Source organism: Pipra filicauda, unplaced genomic scaffold (genome assembly GCF_003945595.2).
Source record: "Pipra filicauda isolate LSUMZ 115617 unplaced genomic scaffold, ASM394559v2 scaffold458_size729537_pilon, whole genome shotgun sequence".
In the NCBI taxonomy this organism is placed as follows: Eukaryota; Metazoa; Chordata; class Aves; order Passeriformes; family Pipridae; genus Pipra; species Pipra filicauda.
The window spans coordinates 288,789-310,631 of NW_024104596.1; the positions used below are offsets into that span (position 1 = coordinate 288,789).

The 21,843-nt window shown below is 40.3% G+C and overlaps 1 protein-coding gene across 2 annotated transcripts in view; it reads left to right on the forward strand.

The window, feature by feature from the left end:
- ZNF462 (zinc finger protein 462) overlaps window positions 1–21,843 on the forward strand; it is a 91,236-nt gene that overhangs the window by 51,298 nt on the left and 18,095 nt on the right. Inside the window, exons 6-8 of one of the 2 annotated variants that reach the window (XM_039385972.1) lie at window positions 304–422; window positions 4,640–4,831; window positions 19,945–20,206. In XM_039385972.1, coding sequence (XP_039241906.1) covers window positions 304–422; window positions 4,640–4,831; window positions 19,945–20,206 — 573 coding nt within the window. The remainder of the gene's footprint in view (window positions 1–303; window positions 423–4,639; window positions 4,832–19,944; window positions 20,207–21,843) is intronic. The other variant, XM_039385973.1, reaches the window with a different exon arrangement.

Consider the following 21,843-nt stretch of genomic DNA (forward strand, 5'->3'; position numbering starts at 1 on the left):
GTCCTTTAAGTCTGGATCATGTATAACTTAATTTATACTGATCTTGCCCTATAAGTTTATTTAAGTGTCTTGCTTTCTGTATAAACAGAATTGGTGTCAGCTCTGCTCCTGTTCTTCATGTTAGACTTGACTTTATTCTGTAAGCAGACCTATTGAATTTTAAGAGAAAGCGGGAGGAAGGATAGCAGAGCCTGGTCTGCCTCTTGCTTATTTTATTATTGATCTTAAGTGTTTTGCTTTGCATCTGAGGGAAGAGCTGGGATGACTGACTCTCATTTGTTCCCCTTTTCTGTCTTTTTCAAGTCTGGACCGCCACATGCAGACCCACCATGGACACCACAAGCCATTCCGCTGCAAACTATGCCCATTCAAGTCCTCCTACAACAGCCGCCTGAAAACCCACATTCTCAAGGCTCATGCTGGTAAGTTTTCTCTCTCTCAATTTTGCAGTGGAGCAGCTGAAATGGCCCATGTGTTCTCGTTGCTGATCACAGATGCTGGTTTGAACTACGTGTTTTGTCACCAGAGTTGGGTAAGATTTTCAAAGGCAAGTCATGACTGGCCAGCCTGTGGACCTGTTGGAGTGAGTGGGGGTTTGGGTAATGGGAGGGATAAGACTTTAAAACAGTGATGAGAATTTAAAAAAGCGATAGGTACTTCAAGAACTTCTTTATTTTCTTCTGCTTTCTATTATGTGAGTGACTTTTCTTATTTCTGCTTGCTTCCAAGTGAATTTAATCGTTCATACCCTTCGTGTCTTAACAAATTGGTAGTGAGCTTTGCTCCACTGTTTGCATTTATGTTTGTGCTTTAGGTGACTCTGGGGAAAAGATTGTGAGTTGCACCTTGGTTTTGGTAGAGTCTTACGCTGGCTTTCATATTAAAACCAAACTTTCATGTTAAAACCAAACATCAATCTTCGAGAGTCAGGTCTGTGTGCAGCAGACTGAGAACGTCACAGTTTCATTATCGCATATGGAAGTTGGTCTTGCAAATCTCTGTATTTCAGTACAGAACCCATACAAGCAAGCAAGCAGACGTTTCTTGTGACCTGAGAAGGTGATATGTCACACAGAGTAGGTCACCTGAATGTGTTGCACCTTAGGTTATTAAAGAGTGTGAGACCCAGAATTTCTTCATCTTTATTCCTTGGCTGTAGACTCTTGACACCATCATGCATCCTGCATTGAAAGGTTATCACAAGATTGGAGTCAAAACTCACTGGCTCCATTGGTTACAGCTGCATCTTTGCGGTTGAAAAGGACAAAAAAATCAACCTTCAAATTGCAATCCGAACACACACCACACTGATGGAAATAATAGAATTGTGGCCAGCCTAAAAAACTGCAAACTAGACCAGTTGTTAAAAACTTATGAATAGAAACTTCTTGAACAGGTAACAAAAAGGGCTAGAAGTATGTTTGTTCTTTTTATTATTATTTGTTTGTTCTATGTCATATACTCTGGTTGGGTTGGAGGAAAGTGAAAGAATGGGGAGAAAAAGCATAAGGAATTTGTAGCTGTCTGCTGATCTAAAAAAAAATTTAAAGGTTAATTGTTACCATTGATCCAAGGTCATTTTTCACCTACAAAAATATAGGAGGGATTGATGGTCTTGTGCACTTCATTTTCTGTGGTTTTTTTTTGGATTTCATGGAGCTTATGCCAGGACCCTTTCCTGTACTTGATGGATATTGTAGATTAGTTTAACTTTTGCTTCCTTCCTGTTGTATGGGACCATGACATGCCCTTCTAGGAAATCCAACTACATGCAGCAGTTCCAGTTTACAGAATCACACATCTTGTATGCAGGTGACATGGTTCTTTATTTTCACCAACCATAAAATAATGTTTTCCGTATGCTATTACACAGTTGGACTCCTTTGTGCTACCTTGTTTGAACATGCCACATTTTTAAAGCCAAAGTTACCATGCAGCTAATATTTACTTCACACTTCTGTTCAGGTAATTCACTGATTTATTTATTATGAATTCATGCTTTTGAACTTGATTAGTGGACAGTCTTTGAAGGACTATGTTTTGCATTGTACAAGAACACAATTTCATGGTTGCCTGGATAATGCTTGCACAATGACATGGGTAATAGGGTTTCCAAAGGCTTATGATCTGTTTCTGCTTCAGTCCATTTCTACTAAATGAATATTCACACCACAGAAAAGTTGCTTGTATGTTTTTCAGCTAGAGCTTTGCTTTGTTGTGTTTGGGGTCAGTCCTTCAGAAATATATACTCCTGAATAAACATGTTATAGAGACTTCCTCAGACTCCCCAGTTTTTCAGTAACCCAGTGGTTCTCTGAACCCCTCTTACCACTTTTTGTCACTTTTCAATTTTCCCATTATCAGTGTATTTAGAAGTTGAAACTTCAATCCCCCTGAATTTTTCTTAAGTCTTCTGGAGATCTGTAAAAGTCAGTAAAATCCTGAATTCCAAACTGTTTTACTCAGTCTGCCTCTCTGCCTCATTTTCTGGAGATGGATCAAAATTCAGTGAACCACAAAATCCATTCTTGCCTGACAGCTGGTACCAGTGTTTCTGGCATTTGTTTTTCATCCAGTATGTGCCATCTCCTTTGGCATGGAGCAGAACAGTTGACAGTATCTCTAAAAAGGCTCTCTGTTGATTTCATCTGAACTTTTTGACCAGTTCTTTTTTTGTGCTTGTATTTTTGAGGGACCCTTGTTAGCAATTTTTTAGCAATGACACTGGAAATGCAGAAATAGATGATTGTAAGACAAGAGTACTGGCCCTGCTCAGTTTCTTTGTAATCTGGAACACAGTGCTTTGAGAACATATCAAGAGTTGAGACCCACTACGTAAATGTTTACATTTATTTATTTATGTCTATTAATATGATCATTTTATGAAATGTGAAACCAGCAGTCAAAAAAGTGCAGAAGACATCTGTTGAGCCAAACTGTAGCCTTTCCTCTGCAATCAAACACATCTTTTCAGGTTGATGTCCATTTGAAATGAATTGTGGGCATATTTATTAGTATGTCTAGACTGCTTCATATGTAATCATTTTCTATTTGCTTTAATTTCTTGTGGTGCTTTCAAGTTTACAGTTGGTTGGTGCATAGTGTCATCCAGGAATCTCTTATGCTGACAAACCATGAAGGTCTATATCTGCATCTCGCTGGTATCTTCTACATTGGACTATCTTTTTTCCTTTTATTATCCTGTTCCATTGAGAAACTTTCACGTGCTATTCAAAAAAATGTTTTATTTCTATTTGTAAATAGGAAATATATAACTGATGATACGCAGGCGAGGAATGTCATTTGAAAAATCACATGCAACAATTTCTTGTTTCACCATTCTGGTCTCTTGGGTGATCTGTTCTTTTTCAAATGTACCAAAAAAGGGCATTCTAAGAGTTTGTATTTTGTTCTGATTATTAACATAGTTTTTCTGGAAGAGAATAGGAGTGGGAGTTATTTTTATGGAGGATGGTTGCTAATCTTTTCAGGTGTGCCTACTCTGACTTGCTGCAATATGTATGTTTTCACATTCTCTTTTGGTTCACTTTATTTCCGGTGTTGGAAGCAATGCTGTGTGAGAACCTTGTTTGCTGAATTTTTTGAGAGATGGAAAACATTTCTGCCTTGTTCATTACCAGAACTCTCATTCTTCTGTTACTATTCATGAATATTTCACTCCTGTATTGGTTTTGGCACTTTATGTACAACTCACATGTGGCCAGTGTTACTCTTGTACATGGAAATGGCACTTCCAAAACAATTACTTGGCACCTGTGTAATATCACAGTGTTTGTGTTGGGACAGTTTCACTTTGTGTTCCAGTTGCCTCCATGCCAAACAAATCTTGTGTCAGGATTTGTTTCCCCTTGTTTGCTGTCTCTATGGCTTGGAATGTATTCAGAATTAAATCCACTACTGTTCATTACTGCTGTTCTTTCACTTCTTTTAGTGCTTTTTCATAACACACTTTCACACAGCCTTATAGATATGCACTATACTTGGCATTGCCATGTTCACTTCTTGATGTAAATCAACCTTGATTTGGTTGCCAGTTCTGTGAAGAGTACTGCTGTCTAATGGCAGGTTTTTCATAAGGAAAAATGTGACCTTCCCCAAATGTAATTCCACTTACTCCCCTTTTCTTTTTTTTTTTTCCTTTTTTTTTTTTTGGAGGGCCTTTTGTTAGCATTTTGTGGTGTCCTTCTTGCTTCATTAATAATGACACTGGATGTTGCTGCATGCAGAAACAGTTGACTTCACCATCTCTAGTTGCTGTATTCCCAAAGAAATTTGGAAATGCTATAGTTAAAAGTGACTCCATTTTCATCCCAGAGTCTTTCTTCCCATACCATGCAACACAGGCATGCTGAGAGTCTAGTCTCTGTTTTTTTGACATCAGTCACTGTGCAAGGATCTGCAGTTGTCAGAAAGTGATACTTTGGTCCAAAGCAAGTGTCTACACCTACAGACTCCAGGCTGCTCCAACAAGGAGATACGCATGGCTTGTTCTCTTTGGGATCAGTCTTTCGCTGAAGAGTCCATGGGAATTTTACTGCCAAGTTCAGTAAGAGAACTGTGAGGGCCCCATTTTGTTTCTTTTGTGAGCTGATGACTTGCCTGTATTTCGCTCACCCAGGTGAACATGCCTACAAATGTTCCTCCTGCTCATTTTCCACCATGACTATCAGCCAGCTGAAAGAGCACTCCTTGAAAGTGCATGGGAAAGCACTGACACTACCAAGACCCCGCATTGTCAACCTTGCAGCCTCACACGCCCACCACACCTCCAAGAACCACACTCCTGCTGAAGAAGTGGAGGACTCTAATGGTAAGAGGTGCCTCAAAACAAGAATTTAATTGTCTAAGGTGCCACTTAATATTTTTATTGCAAACAAAATTGCAGCAGGCAGCTTACACTGAAAGCATCTTCATTTGGTCGTTAAGAAAAAAACAGAAGTTGCATCAAAACTAAAAGTAAACATGGTGTTGTAGGAAGGGACTTGCTTTAGATCCTCACCATTTCATACCACATTAGCTTGTTCTGTCACCACACCAGTTGACTTTGAAATATATCACTGCTGGCTTTACTTCTTAGCAGAGATTTGAACTGTAGAAAATTTTCAAAGTCGTGGCTTTTATTGACAGCCAGTGAGAGAGGGACCATATAATTCCGTTGATGCTCCTGAATAACACCCCCTTATCTTCATGGAATCATAGAATGATTTGGGTTGGAAGGGGACCTTGGAGATCATCTAGTTCCAACCCCCTGCGATAGGCAGGAATGCCTTCCACTAGACTAGGCTGATCCAAGCCCTGTCCAGCCTGACCTTAAAACACCTCCAGCGATGGGGCAACCTGTGCCAGGGCCTCACCACTCTCACAGTAAAGAATTTTTTCCTAATACCTAATCTTGTTAGTAGAGCACTTTTGAGAAACCACATGATTAAACTTAAAATGTGAACCTGTAGTGGTAGTAAAAGTAATTATTCTTCTTGTCCTTTCTACAGAGGACACCAGAAGTACCTTCAGATATTAAAATGCATGTGCAGAACTTGAGAACAGTTTTCTTTTCCATGTTTCCTTTGAAAGGTGTTAATCCCCTTTTGCTGGAAGGGTATGTTGAAGATACTTAAAAAATAACAGAGGAAGGGATACTATTTAAACAGAGAAAATGCAGACTCACGCAAGAGGTGTTGTATGGTATCACACCAAGCTTTAAGGCTTTTTAAGAAGTAGCTTATGAGCCATCTTTGGGTGTCACCTCCATATAAGAAAAGAGCTCCTCTTTGAAAAAAAAAAATTCCTGGATGAGTTCCATTGACATGGGAGGAGAATGTAGATGACTGTGAATAAAAGGGTCAGATCTGCAGATGTTCAAGGAACTGGAGTTGATGGAGGGTGTATTAGAAGAGAGGAAAATACCTTTTTTTCCTTAAGTTTGAGTGGTTCTATGTACTCAGCAGCAATTTTGTTGGGCTGCTTGGGTTGCTGGTAAACTAAGGATGGAAGGTAAATATTATCAGTAATCATTTTTAGTCTCCCACCTTAACACCTTTTCTTTCTCACCAGAAAAAAAAAAAAAAGTGAAATGAGAAAGAGTGAAAGATACAGAAGTTCAGAAAATGGCTGAAAGGAATTGAAATAAATAAGTAATCAGCATAAAAATACTTTATTGAAGGAAAAAAAGGCATGAAGAGTATTCTTGTGGTTTAGCAAGTCACTTTTGGGGTCAGAATCAGAATCTTAACAGAAGATTTTGACCAGCTGCTCTCAGACAATCTTTTGTCAGTGGGTTGTCTGGAGCAGTGCATTGAAGACTTGCTGAGGTTTTGCTAATGCTAGCTTAAACTAATCCAATAAGCCAGGTACATCTTGAGCTATGTTCTACTTCTTTTTGATTGCTTTTTAAAAGAAAATGTTTGATTACTGACTTAAGAAGTGGAAAATAATTTTCAGTGGCTGTCCTAGTCTTTCCTGTCTGTTAACAGTAATTTGTTAGCAATGGTGTGTTGAGAGATACAGAAGGGCAATACTTAGTTTTGGTAAGGATGGTTCAGTTACTCTTTTTTTTTTCTTATCCAAGGAGCTCAAACTCATGATTAGTGGAGTTAAAATTCAGCTGCAAGTCCTGTAGAAGATAATTCTACAGCCTTTAGGAACTCTTCCTGGAAATACATAAAACGATGACTCTGTTAATGAAAGCACTTCTTTAAGTTGACTCTGTTACCTAGATCTGTGATACAGCCTGAAGCCAAGGCAGAATTTGTCCCAATTAGCCTGACGATCTTTAAACGGGGTTAATGGTTAAGTCACTTTGACAATAATAGAAGCCACCCACTGGGGAGCTGGTCAGGCAAGTACAGGTGTTATAATAATCGTGTTAGCATTTTCAGCATTGCTTGAGGAAGGAATCACTTGCTTTAAATAATTTTTTTACTTAGAAAGTTGGCTGCAGATCAAGTTAGTGATAGCTGCTCTTATGACATCACATATTTTTGGTTTTTAGAAGAGAATAATTCAATGTCTCTGTGGCCTAGGCCTGTTGAGTTGCTCATGGTGTGCAAGACTAGATAAAATACTGGTCCTAACAACAGGAAATGCAGGTCTGTGTGATGGGCACGGTTATGTCCAGCTGGAGCCAGTATTAAAAAGGGCTCATGTGGTGTAGTGTAGTTGGATTTTGTGTGTTAGTGTGTATAAATAACCTGCATTGTGAACTGTGATCAAGTTAATTCACCAGGGATGCAGAATTGAATTAGGGCTGGGATGAAAGACAGACAAAAGGTTGTGTTACATTGTTAGGAGCTTGTTTTGTAGCTTGGTAGGTGAGCAGCAGGCTGGTATCATTGGAATAGCTGCAGAAAGAATCTGTTCCTACCTGTGAATGAATATTGTGGTTGGAATAGGAGATAGAGCAGGATGGCTTGGGGAGATCTGAGGAGCTAGCAGAACTCATCTTGTCAATTGTTGAGCACTGTAAAAATGAAGGAAAGGGAAAAGGGTACAGAATTGTAACAGCAGAGTACATATCTGAATAGAACTGCTCTGGGACAGCAGCCCAGTGGAACTACTGCCGATACTTTTTTCCCCCCTTGCAAAAATTGTTCCCTGAGGGGCCTTACTTAGAACATTTCATTTGTTCCTTTACACTGATATGTTCATTAAAAGATGTGAATGGATTTAAGTTTCTGTGGCTCATCTATTTCAGTTCTGTCTTGGTAAGAGCAAACATATCTGAAGTATTCAACTGTGTATCCCAGCAGTGTTTTGGGATGCTCGATATACCTTTCATGGAAGTGAAGCTAAAGTGGAGTAGGTGCTGAATCTTTTGGCAACTATAATTCTAATGAAGGTGTTATTAGAAAGCATAACAACCTCTTCAATCCATATAACAAACATTCGGTGCATTTAATGCTTCTCTCAGGGCAGTGGTGTAAGAAGGTGATTGTGGCAGTCCTGGTGAGTTAACAGAGAAGGATTTCTTGCAGAAACTTCATTTGAAGATCCTGCTTTTTTATCCTACCCCTCTTTGCCTATTGGGTAATATTTCGATAAATAAGGAACATGTTTTCATTATATCTTATTCTAACCAGAGGTAAAGCACTCAGGGTTTTTTTTGAGTGGGGGAGGACTGGGGGTGATGATAATTTGGTGTGGGGTTGTTTTTCTTGGAAACACCCCAACAAATGTTGATCATGAGTGCAATTTTTTTGTTTTGCATAGGGACACAGAATGGTTTGTGATGTCCAACTCTTATTGAAATGATGAGGTTGCCATTGTGGTAAAAGGCTCTTTTGCTCTCCTCATAGTTTATAGGTATTTTTCGTCTTACAAGAAGGAAATGGTGGGGATTGACTGTTTGCACGTATGATTGGCTTGGATTTTATTTGGATTTATTTATTTGCCATTTACAGTAAAATGTTGCTTAACAGTCTTGAGAACTTACGCAGTAAAAATTCATTGTAAATTGAAATACTGCAAACTGCTAGGAGGATTGGATGAATCTCCTCACAGACTCTGTTTCCATGTTCTTTCAAGTCTTTGTGAGAGTCAGAACTTGCATTCATACCAATCTCTCCCCATGATGGGTGGTTTGGATACATGGATGGTGCTGTCACTCTGTGTCAGTGTGTGTCACAGGGTTTCCAGTGCCAGCTCTGCTCCTGTTGACTTGAGTACAAGGCAATGGAATCCCACAATCTGCACTGTCAACGCATTAAGATTAGAAGGCTCCCATCTCTTTCAATAAGGAAAAGTTGCAAGCAAGGCAGACACAAGAATTGTGTGACTGCACATGAGAAAACACGAATAACAAAATGCGTTCAGTGCAAAGTGATCATGAGCTGAGGAAAAATCACAGACACTGCTTGTGTTAGCACTGGTGTTATCCATGTGTGCTTGTGTTTGAGGTCTGTGGATGGGGTGTGCTGCCTTCCTCCTATTAGCTGGAGAATCCCAGAAGTGCAACCTGTTGTCATAAAGCCTACAAAGCAGAATGACTCAACAAATTGATAAACAGTTTCATGCTATGACTTCACCCACAGCAAAAGATTCTTCGGAGCATGTAAAACACTTGCTTTAAATTGCCCTGGCTTCTTTGAGTAGCCCTTTATTTTGTGAAAATAACCCCTTTGGCCTAACTGCGTTGTTTATTCATATGACTGGTAGATTTGGAGCCTCATAAATTTAATTGTATCATGACTGTGTGCAATAATTCAAAATAATAGTTTGTTTGGGTTTTTTTAATTTTACTGATTAAGAATATTGAATTGTCAAAGTGCAAGGCTAAGCAGACCTGGATGTGGTTTCTAATGTCTTCTCAGTCAGAAGACATGCTGCTGTTGTACAAGACCATTCCTCTTTACTGGTGACCAGTTCTTAACATATAGAAAGCAGCACACTTTCTGTGTGCCCTTGAAGCTCAGTAATTATGCTTTTCACTGTTGTGCAAACCTAACAGGATCTATCACTAATACCAGCACACATCACAACACACATGCAGGGTCAGAACTAGAAGATTTTTTGAGTTTCCCAGTACATGGTATGTCAACATCTTCATTAAATTTAATTTCTTGCAGCAGCAAATGCATTGAAAACTACTAAGTGAAACACCCAGTTCCATTTTTTCCCTGAACTTTAGCCTTTGCCAGTGGAAAATAACTTTGCCTTATCTAGAGACAAATACAAATACATCTGTTTGCTCTGCCAGAGCTAGGCTGGGTACAAAGCTGCTTGGTGAAGTCTTATTTCTGGCACTGTTGTTTATGCATTGTAAATCCCTTCCCATTACTGTACAATTTTTTGAAGTAGATAGTGCATAATCAGAATGGTTTTTCTTCTGTGGTGCTTGACAGATGAACTTCTGGAGGGTGTGGAGGGCTTTTGGTAGGTTTGCTGAAGCAATTTAATGTACTACTAGAGTGAGAGAACTGTGGGCAGCAAGGCACCTTTTAACAAAATCCACTAAGCTGGTGCCAATGAGTCATGATTATTACAGAAATCCACTCAATATGCTCAATTCTAGAGTCACACATCTCCCTTTTTCTTCCACCTTTTAGAAGAGAGGCAAGCTTTCCATATGGTCAAGACATACTACCCTGATCTGTGGGTTTTGTTGTTGTTTTTTTAATCCCTATCAGGACTTGTGGCTGACTTGCTTGTTTTTATTCATGTGCACTGTTACTCTTGATAAGGGATATTTTTCTAACCTTGCAATCAGAGCAGAAAGTTTGTAAGATGGTCCTGTTCCACTTTGGTGCTGTTTCTCTCCCACTGATTGTTACTAGTGTGTCTTGCTGTTTTATGGTTGCTGCTGTTTGGGGAAAATCACAATGGTCAATCCTCACAGCCAGGAAACTTTGCATTGGAGCAGAATGTGTTTAGTTCATGGTTTGGGTGTTTTTTGGGGGAGGGGTTTGTTCAAAAACTCTTTTGAAATTTCAGACCCTTTTATTTCATTGAAGTTTGGCTGGAAGGGCAGAGAGCCAGTAGGGACTACAGGGCAAATTCAGACAGAGCTTCAATAGCTAATTGCTTTAATTGCAAGGTGAGTCAGAAGGATCACATCCCTGTTAAGGATGCAAGATGGTGATCTGCGTACTGCAGAACAGAAGATGCCTCTACTTTTGCAGCCACAGTTAGGCTGCAAAAAGCTGACTACTTGTTCTACCTGTTTCACTGCTTTTGTGCCCCACAGGAGGAGTGATGCCTCATGCTTACTCTGAAGTATCAGTGTTTTGCAGGCTGCTTTTTTTATCCCCAGCTGTGTTCCTTCTTTCCCTAACCCAGAGCAAGTTCCTGCTCTCCCCTCAGACTTCGCTTATCTTTTCTTACTGCAGTGGCCACAGTGCCTTCCAGTGCTTGTAAAACTCTCTGGTACTTGTTGGTGTGTCTTGTGGTCAGTGTTAACTAAATATCAGATGTTGGATCAGATGGAACTTTTCTCCTACATCAGATTGGCAGAGGCTGGTGGAACAAGCGCAGGACTTGTTCACCTCCAGTTCTACTGAACAAACTGCTCACTGTTTCAAGGTCCTAAGGCACTGGGGATGACCTTGTTCTCTGCAGCTCTCTTCCGCTGTGGAGTTGTTTGGCTTTTGGCCTTTTCCTACAGTTTTGTGGGTAGTGGAACAGAGGGAGATATCATTAGCTGTGCTCAGGGGGGTGTCAGCTTGCTGTTCATTGTGCTTTTTTTTTCTGGTTCTGTTTTTTGTGCTTGAACTGAATGGGTAAAGGCAAAACTGAGATTCAGCAGGATGCAGACAGGAACTCATGCAGCTGGGAGAAGGTTGCTGTCAGTCTTTTTATGGATTCAGCCAGCCTGCTGTGATGGGATTGCTGTGGTACTGAAAGGCTTGCCTAGGGTAGGGAGGAGACAGACTGTTTGGGTGGATCAAGCAATAAATAAAGGAAGAAATATCTTCTGGATTCCTTCTGAGCAGAAAGAAATTACCTGATTACACCCACAGTGAAAAGAAAGAAGCAAATCCTGACTCCTGTTGTGTTTTTGTTCCTGAGGTTTTTGCTGTCTTTTGGCTTTGATTTTTGTGTTCAGGCTAGGGGACAAAGTGGTAGATGCTGGTCTCCTTATGTGTCACATGCTACTGCTGTCCGTGGAATTTGTGATCACTCTATACAGAGTAAAAAGGATGCTATTGGTGAGAAGGGTTATAGAGTATGACTTGACCAAGAGAGCATTTCTGTAGACTATCATTCCTGCATATTAGTAGTCTTCTTGTGTAAGCCAACTGATATTCCTCCTATCCCTTGAGACTCCACTTACTTCCCATTGATCTAAAACATGCTGGAGGGATTTGGTGCTTGGTGGAGAGGTAAAACTCCTTTGCTCATTTTAGCTCTGTTGGAGTGGACATACATCATCATCACAGTTGACAGCTCAATGTTTGACATTTAGGTAGCTGGTTTTATTTCTTCTTTAAGGAATATTGTTCCTACATGTACTTGAAAATACTGCCCAAAACGGTGTGAGCTCAGAACTGGTGATGGAGATGGAGGCTTTCTGTTGGCAATGAAAATAATGTCACGGTGTGTGCTGGAGGTCTCCAGAACAGATTTACAAGTTCCTGAACTTTATGACTAGAATAAATCCTCAATACCTATATATTGTCACTGTAGTTTTAGGACCAGTTTTAAAGCAAAATGTAAATATGTAACACTTGATAAAGCTGATTTCTTTCCCTCTTCATTTCAAGCCTTGGAGGCAAGTGAGCATTTAGGTGACAGCAACACGTGTGTTAGTGGCACTGTATTTATATGAATACAAATATGTAAAGGGTAAGTGCAACACAGAAGGAAATGTGGAGCGCTCCTGAAAAACATCTGATGGATTGCCTTTTTAAAAGAAATCAATGGAAATCATGGAGCGTAATAGCATGAGAATCATTTGGTTACTGATGCAAAAAAAAAAAGATTGATTGGTAGATTATTGTCTGAGCGAGGGATCGGTTGAAATAGAACTTTGTACATCTGTAAGTTCAGAAAGGAACCTATTACCGGTAAGTCCGTTTAGCAGATTGGTTAAATCAGTCTTGCTAAAGCTATTTCCAGATTTGTTTGTGTTCTTCTCTTCTGTAAATGCCCTTCCGTTTATGAGGTTTGAGTTTGAGTTTGGTTCAACAGAATAAGAAATAGCTAGGCAACCTTTTATCCATTTTATGGAAATAGGTAAATTTGTGGAGTTCCTAATGTTTGACATGTAGCAGAAGTCTTTGACCAAGTAGAAGTCTCAGTTTTAAGTGCATTTAGACAATGGAATTTCATTCATTGAGTAACAAATTACAAGAATGAAGGGCTGAAACATGACCAATGATTTGAACTGTTCAGCCAGTGTAAGCCAGTGGCAGCAGATTCTCAGATGGAAACATTCTTCAAACAAAAGGCAGTAGATAAACAGAGGTAAGATAACATGAGTGCCAGAGGAAACTCGATGCACCTGTGCATAATCATCTTCTTGTTGTCAGTGAAAATGGCAATGGGCAAAGCAATTGGTGGGGCTAGAAAGCTGTAGTGGCTTGCCACTGTTGGAAAGGTTGTGAGAGGTGGAGCAGCTGCTAAAAGTTTACAGTGAGAGGGTTGTGTGCAGCCTAAGTGTGACTAGTAAGTGGCCAAGTCACCTAGAGACCTGCAGGAAAGTTAAATTGGGTTGAAGCCAGAAAAGAAATATTGTTGTGGGGAAAACAGATGAAAACAATGGATAACTAGGAGTTAAATGGCAATATGATGAAGAGTTTCCTGACCACTAAAATGCTCCTTCCAAAACACACTGCAGTGTTGGATACTCTAGAACAGGAGGGCACGGGAAACTCTTGGACTAATCCTTTTCTTCTGATGGAAATAATATGGTATGACTTAGTTCATCAATTACATTACTCCTTCATAAATCTTAAACAGTTCCTACTGCTTTCATTTGCATCATTTATACAGAGTATTGTAGCCACTCTTGATCTCAGCTGTGAAACTCCCAAATTCTTCTACAGTCAGCAGCGTGAGACTGTCTCTGTGGAAGAGATTCAGATGATAAAATTATATATTATTTTCTTCTTATTAGGTGAAATTTATGTCCCTTTGAAATTATTTTGATGTTAGCACAAGAAGCTGTATGACATATATCTTACCTTGGTTCCATTCAGAGCTAGGTGTGCAGATAACTCTAAAAGGAATTCAAAGTTATAAGGAAACATGGATATAGGTTCTCTCATCTCTTTTGAATAAACAAGACTGTACAGTCCATGTGTCTTTCTCATTGCCCACTTCTGAGGCTTAGAAATATCTGTAATATCTTTCTCACGAAAGCTGGTCTGAAGTGATCCAAAAAGTGGCCTTTATGGATAGTGGTGAAATAAATTCCTCCAACAAGGTTTCTGTTTTGGTTTGAGGTTTTTTGTTGTTCTGAGGGTTTTTTTTGGTTTGGTTTGGGTTTGGTGGTAGTGGCTTTTGTGGGTTGGTTTGTTTGGGTTTTTTGGGGTGGGGTGAAGTGGAGTGGGTGGAGCTGGAGGTAAATCCTTTAAATGGCAATTCTATTCCAGGGCTTTATTTCCTTTCCTGTGTAATTATTCTTTTCTTCTGTCTTTTGGAGAGTGCAGACATGGGCACAAGAATTGTTTCTGTTCTATCTCTATCCTAGCAATGTCAGGGTTCTTTAGCGGAAATCAGAATTTAGGTTGAAGAGTAGGCTTGTATTCTGTTTTTAAACATGCAGTGAATAAAAGTTCTGTATGGTTGTACTGTATGGTTCTCTAAGCTTCTTCATGAATGCTTTGTCACATCTCTCTGAGTCTTATCATTCCCTTCCCTCATCTTAATTTATTGCCAGAACATTTCACCTCCCACGTACTCTTCCTTCCAGGTCAGTGCTGCATGGCATAAAGTGAACAAATGTGTGTAGTCTTCACAATCTTTGTATGACACCCTGCTTTGCCACCTTCCCACTTTTCAAGCTGTTGCCATTCATTACTATATGCTATCCTACCACTCAGTGAGCTGGTAATTTTGAGTTCCCATTGAATTTTGGAAGGGATTATGTTCCTAAATCTCCTATGTTCCACTCTTACGGTTAACTTGTGCATTTTAAAGTAATAATTGGCTGTATATTCTGTGTTTGTTGGTACTTTTTGGTACAGCATTGCATCTTTATTTGGTTTTACAAATAGGTTTCTATCCCGAGGAAACCATTTTTCTGCTGCTTTTCTTAAATCCTTGCAATTTTTCTGTCATTCTTAATTGAAATTTTCTCTCTATGAATGAATTCAGATAAAATTAAATAGCATTCCAAATATTTTCCTCTTAGTCTGTTTAGAAAATTTCCTCACAGATCCAGAATGTCCTAAGTCTGTGTTACTACTACATTGCCCTTTTCCCCCACAAAGGGTTATTAAGCATTTTTTGTTATTTATACATTCTCTTTGTTTTGTTTTTTTTCCTTATTTCAGGAGCCAAACATCTCCATCTTCAGTTTCATTGTTCATACAAATGCTGATCTCTTTCGACTGGTTGATCTTTCTGTGTGGATATACCAGGAAGATATGGTGTCTTCATTTTTATCTCCTGCTGACTCCTTCTGGTTGTTGAGCTATTCAGTTATTACTAGTCTGTAAATTCAGTAACATCTCTTTCCAGTGTATGCAAACAGCTGCTTTTCCTGAAAACAGTGTTTCTCGCTCCATGCCTACCCATCACTGTGCAGGCATGCAAATGCTTATATTAGATATATCTGGTTCTATTCACCCTGAAAGGATGAAGCATTAGTTTAATTTCTTTCCTTTAATAAGTACTTTTGCCTCTTGTTTCTGAGCTGTTGCTGAGAACTCTGAGCTGTTGCTCAGTGTCTCTTACTTAGACGCATCAAAGCCTATTTCTGGTCTGTTGTTGTTTGGTTTCGGTGATTGAAGTGTTTTGCTGTTGCATATGTGTTCATTGATAGCTCTGCAAACACCTACAAACAACTGAAACATCATTAATTTCTGTGTAAATTTATGTAACCAGTTCAGAATCTGAATTTGAATTTTTCTTCTGAAAGGATCCCAAAGCTGGGATTTTTTTTAGGTATCTGAAACATGTTCTATGCTGCATAGGATCCAGTGAAACTTGGATTTTTATTTTGCTGCTGTGTGGTGGGTTTTGACTGTATATTTTTCCCCAATGTATGATCCCAGGGTATGCAGGTGTGTATCAAGTTGCATTTTCATTATTATATTCCATTGCTCTTTTGGATGAGGTAGTAACTTCCAGATTTGTTGACAGGCTCATTGTGCCAGTCTTTGTGACTGTACTCTGAGTAAATTTTTCAGAGTGACAGTATCACTGACCAGGCATTTTAGTGTTTTAGGCACTCTGGAAATGCCCATGCAGAGACACAATGAGACTTACTTGTATTTTGTTATCAAAATTTAGATACATCTATGTTGATAATTGACCATGTGGGCAGTAAGTTCTACTGGTTTCTTTTCAACTAATCTCTTCTGCATTTTGGTTATGAGAATGCTTTTGTATACTAAGGATAGATAGTATCTTTTACATCCATAGGTGCTGGCAGGTATTACGCTACTTGCTGGTCTCGTTATTCTTCCTGTGCAGGTAGTTTGTAGGTAGATCCTTTATGTGACATATTGCAACATTGCCACTGTCCTTCCATTTTTAACTACATCAGTCACTGTTAATTTTTGCCTTTTGACGTGAATATAGGTGTCTTTCTTTTACCTAAGATCATCCTATGATGTTACCTTGCTTTTGGAGTTGCATGGTGAAGTCCTGCCATTCATTTTGGATAAAACTACCTTTATAAATGGATCTCAGTGTTTTGGCTGTGGGCCTTTATTTATTTGTGTGATTGTTTCAAATGAGTCAGGACTAAGTGTTCAGTTTTCTTTCATTGCATATATAAGTGTGCTTTATTATCTTGTGCTGCCTCAAAGCTGTTTAGTGAAAAAAAAAAACAAACCTTTTTTCCCTTAACATGTAATTGGTACTTTCTGGTGTTTAATTTTTCTTCATTTTCTTTCCCTTCGTGTTTTCTCTTTGCCTTTGTTTTTATGTGCACTTGATACAAATTCTCTGAAATCTTCACACTGGTTATTTTAATGTCTTCTTCTTTTTGACTTTGATGTTGGATTCTAGAGCCTTATTTCAGGCGTGGATAGCTGGACCCTGCTCCAGGCCAAGGCTGCTAATACTTTCTCAGAGTGCTCCCAACCTTTGGTGCTTGGGGTTCAGAAAAAAGGCTGAGGTGGAACTTGCATTGTGTATAGCCATGACTCAGTTGTTGGTCAGTTCTGAGGGGAAGGCTCTGCTCTCTTCCTGCTTCATTCTCCACTCTTAAATCCAGGCATCCTGTTATTGGAGTGACTCCACCAAAATGTGCACAGCAGCTCAAGGCTTGTCGATGTGCTAAGGCTTGGTCAACATTTTAGGTTAATCCAGCACTGAAGGACACGCTTCTTGGCTGTGGATTTGTGTCCCTAGTCCTTCTCTTGAAAGATAAAATAAATCTTTGAAAATTAAATAAAAATATCCAAAACCTTGACCCCATCATCTCTTTCTTATTTTCTGGCAGATTCGTTCTGTGTTGTGTGCTAAAACGCATTGTTTGGTAGCAAACTTGAATCAGTTTCTGTCATTCCCCTGCCTTCACTGTTTTTGGAGTGGGCATGATAAAGGTGGGGTTCACTGAAACCAGTGGAAAACTTGCCATGCCATTGGTCGGATTTGGGTTGTGCCCAAAGTGTCCCTCATGGAGCTGGGTTGCATCTGGATGCCGGGATGTGGCAAGCTGATGTGGCATCTGGATGTGGCAAGCTGATTCTCAGACAGTAATAGAAGCCCTATATACATGTTAATCCTGAGTGTTTTCCTTCAGGAAGTGCTAAATCTTGCACTGCAGAAAGATTGCAAAATAATGAAAGCATTTGGCAGGGGAGAAAGTGAAGAATACGTTAGGGATATGCATGCTACCATTGTTTAAGGGTAAGACACATTGGATGAGCTCTTCAGATGATTGTTTTTTCTCTAAATATCATAGCTATTTGAATTGTAATGGAGCAATATACTAAAAATTGTAAGGTAGCCAGCATAAAAGGTAGAATTTACTTTTGGCTATTCCTGATGACAAGGAAAGCTACTTCATGTGCTTTCTTTTCTGTGAGAATTGACATATAGCTGTCTACTTCTGCACTTTTCCCATGGCAGATTCCACAGAGCTCTGTAAATACCCAAATGAAATTTGGAAAGCTGGATGAATAGACACCAGATGATAGGGGAAATAAAAGCATCTGAAGTACAGTAGATCTTCCAAACAACAGCAGAACTTCCTTCTGCTGCAAATAATCATTTTTAGACCTGTAACTTTTTTAGCCATGGATGTTGCTGAGGCTTTGGCTGGGAACCTTGATGATGTTGTGGAAATTTTTGATCCCTTCTTCCTGAGAAGGGGAACAGTGAGCCACAAAGTAGACTTCAGTCAGTACCCTATGAGTGATTTGACTGGTATACATACAAAAAAGAGCTGTCTCCAATGCTAAGAACTTTTTTTGAGCTGCTATACATACCCCTGTCAGGAAATCTGTCTGTGTTTTGTGCTTTTAGAATCACTGATAAAACCCAGGCACCAGGCTGCAGCAAATCCACTCTGAACCATACACTGTTTTGGTCCTCAACATCCCATTCCAAATGAGGGTGAATACACAGGTGCTACCTTTGAGAGAAAAGAGACTTCTGCAGAGGAAGTGGCTCCTCAGGCCCATCCTGTGCCAGAGTAAAGGAAATGGGGAGCCTGTTACAAGCACAAGGAAAAGAAAGCCTTGACATTTAAACAAGTGGAGCTCACTGTGAGCCCTCTTGGTGAACAAACCTGCTGTAGAAGGAGTGGAAGCAAGAGATGATAAATGCTGCATTGTAATCCAGCCTCAGTTCATGGGGCTTGGTTAAGAAAAACAAAAAATGTTTCATTCATTTTACCAGAATCTTTCATGTCTGCCTTTTGTCTTTGCTGTACACCTGGTGATAAAGCCAGGGGAGCCCAGAGACGTTTATCTCCTGTGTCTGTTTTGTCTGTGTGTTTGGGTTGGTTTTTTTTATTGTTGTTATTTGTTATTCATTTCTTAGGCATGTATATTCTGTGGTAGTGAGAAAAGGAGGCAAGCATTTTGCTCTGTTGAAGACAGGTGGAGAAGTCCCCACACTGAGTGCTGTATAGGCCTGTTTGCCTTTTGTTTCTCCGTACTAATTGGTTAGAATGGATGGTGTTAAGTTCCCACAAGTGTATCTCTTAAAGAATTCCTATATATCTAGCCTTGGGAAATTAAGCTTTGGAAAATGAAGTACACACCAAAGCAGCAGGTGGCTAGTACGGTTTGTATCCTGACTTCCCCCCCCTTACTTTTTTCCCCCTTTCTAGAAAGCTTAGGAAAAGAGCCTTTTGTCTTCTATTCAGGAAAAATGCACTGAAATTCATCTGTGCTTTATTCATCTACTTTGATTTGTGCCATTCATGGTCAGCTGTGTGTTATATAGAACAAAGCAGATGAATTCCTAACCTCCACATTCAAGGGAGTGTGTTGCGAAGTGTTCAGCACAACCCTGCCTCTTTCCCCTTGTTTTTTGGGGGGTCCAACTAACATATTACAGCTTTCAGTTTCAGTACTGAGACATCTCTGGACTGTGTTCCTCCACATGCCATGAAAATGATGTGACAGAGTTCTGGCTGGTAGAAGGGATGTGTCTATACATGTAAAGAGAGATCTCTGTAGCAAAACATAATGGTTTAAAGGTTTGTTTTACTGGAATTTATGATTAAACATATTTTTTTTTCCAATGATGACTTAATTTCAGACATCATCAACTAGGAGCATTTGAATTTACCTTTCGTGAAGACTTCTTCAAAGGGGACAAAGTAAAATTATGTCATATTCTAAAGTTAACTTTTGATATGAGTTTCTTAAATAATTCCATGAATGAGTAGGGAAGAGTATCCATTTATTTATCTTCTTTTTTTTTTTCCTTTCCCTTTATAGATAGCCTATTTATGTATATTCTGTGCCAGACCTTCACCTCGAGAGAGTCTGGTTTGATTTATGCACCAAACACATAAAACATTTGTCAGTATGATTCATGAGCTTTACTCTCACAATTAAGTGTCTTAAAGTCAGACTTCTTTTTAGACTACTTTTAATTTGAATCTATCACTCCTCTCCTCCCCAAATCAGATCTAAAAATCGTAATTTGTACTGATCACCTTTTAAATTGTAGAATACACATTAGATTAGATTAAGAAGTCCTATATGTCTTACTCCCTTCAGAAAGCAGGATTAGTTTCATAACTTACATCTTGATCAACCCCCTCTAAAAGCCAAGATGTTCCGGAACAGGCATCAAACCTTTTCAGATTTGTTGATCCACCTGGAATAACAACTTCACTCTGTTTCTCTACAGACTCTTCATACTCTGAGCCTCCTGATGTTCAGCAGCAGTTGAACCACTACCAGTCTGCAGCTTTGGCCAGGAACAACAATATCAGCCCAATCCCACTTTCTGGGAGTGCTGCAGGAGTGGAAAAAGCAGAAGCCATCCTTAACTGTGAATTTTGTGAATTCTCCTCGGGTTACATACAGAGCATTCGACGCCACTACCGTGACAAACATGGAGGGAAAAAACTCTTCAAGTGCAAAGATTGTTCCTTTTATACAGGCTTTAAGTAAGTACTGTGCAAAACAGATAAATTGAACTCATAAGGGGTTTTTTAGCACTTGAAAAGACTTCTGAGATCTTTGAGAGCTGGCTGTAGCTAACAGAAACATGGCCACTGTTGACCAGGGAGAGAAACATAGGAAATACCATGCCAGATCACAGCAGCATCCATGTAATCCATTTTCCTCTCTCCTACAACAGCCGATACCATCTGCTACAGACAACAGCACAGTAAGTCCTTGCAGTAGGTTTTAAAATCATGGAATCATAGAATTGTTTAGGTTGGAAAAGACCTTTTAGATCATCAAGTCAATATTAACCGAGCACTGCCAAGTCCTCCATTAAATAATGTTCCTAAGTGCCACATCTACACTTTTTCTAAATACTTCCAGGGACTGTGACTCAGTCACTTCCCTGGGCAGCCTCTTCCAATGCCTGACAACCCTTTCTGGGAAGAAGTTTTTCCTTATATCCAATCTAAATCTCCCCTGCTGTAACGTGAGGCTGTTTCCTCTTGTCTGTCACTTGTTTCCTGAGAGAAGACACTGACCCCCACCTGGCTACAACCTCCTTCCAGTGAATTGTAGAGAGTGGGAAGGTCCCTCCCTCAGTCTCCTCCAGGGTAAACAACCCCAGTTTCCTCAGGTTCTCCTCATCAGACTTGTGCTCTAGACCCTTTCCCAGCTCTGTTCCCTTCTCTGGACACACTTCAGCACCTCAATGTCTTTCTTGTCTGAGGGGCCCAAAACTTGAGGTGGGGCCTCACCCATGCCTAGCACAGGGACAGACACTGCCCTGGTCCTGCTGCCACACCATGGCTGGTACACGCCAGGTGCCATTTGCCTTCTTGGCCACCTGGGCACACTTGGGCTCATGTTCAGCTCCTGTCACCAGCACCCCTAGGTTCTTTCCTGCCATATAACTTTCCAGCCACTTTTCCCCCATCCTGGAGCACTTCAGGGGGTTGTGACCCAAGCACAGGACCCAACACTTCCCCTTGTTGTACCTCACAAAACTGGCCCCAGCTCATCAATCAGTCCCGTCCAGACCCCTCTGCAGAGCCTTCCTGCCCTCCAGCAGATCGACACTCCTGCCCAGCTTGGTCAGCAAACAGACTTGAGGATGCCCTCGATCTCCGCATCCCAACTGTTGATAAATATATGGAACAGAACTGTCCCCTGTACAAAGCCCAGGTGCACACCCCTGGTGAGGGGCCCCAACTGGATGTCACTCCATTCCCCACCCCTTGCTGGGCCATCCAGACAGTTTTGTACCCAGTGAACAGGGCACTCATCCAAGCCATGAGATCCAGTTTCTCCAGGAGAATGCTGTGGGAAAATGTGTCAAAAGGTTTAGTAAAGACCAGGTAGACACATCCACAGCCTTTCCCTCATCCACTGATCGGTCACCTCGTCATAGAAGACCAGGCTGGTCAGGCAGGACTTGACTGTCCTAAACCCAGGCTGGCTGGGCCTGACCCCATGTTGTCCTGTACATGTTGCATGATGGCACTCAGGATGATCTGCCCCATGACATTCCCCAGCACTGAAGTCAGGGTTGTAGTTCCCCAGATCCTCCTTCCAACCCTTCCTGTAAATGTGTGTCACATTTGCTAACTTCCAGCCCTTGGACCTCCCCAGTTTG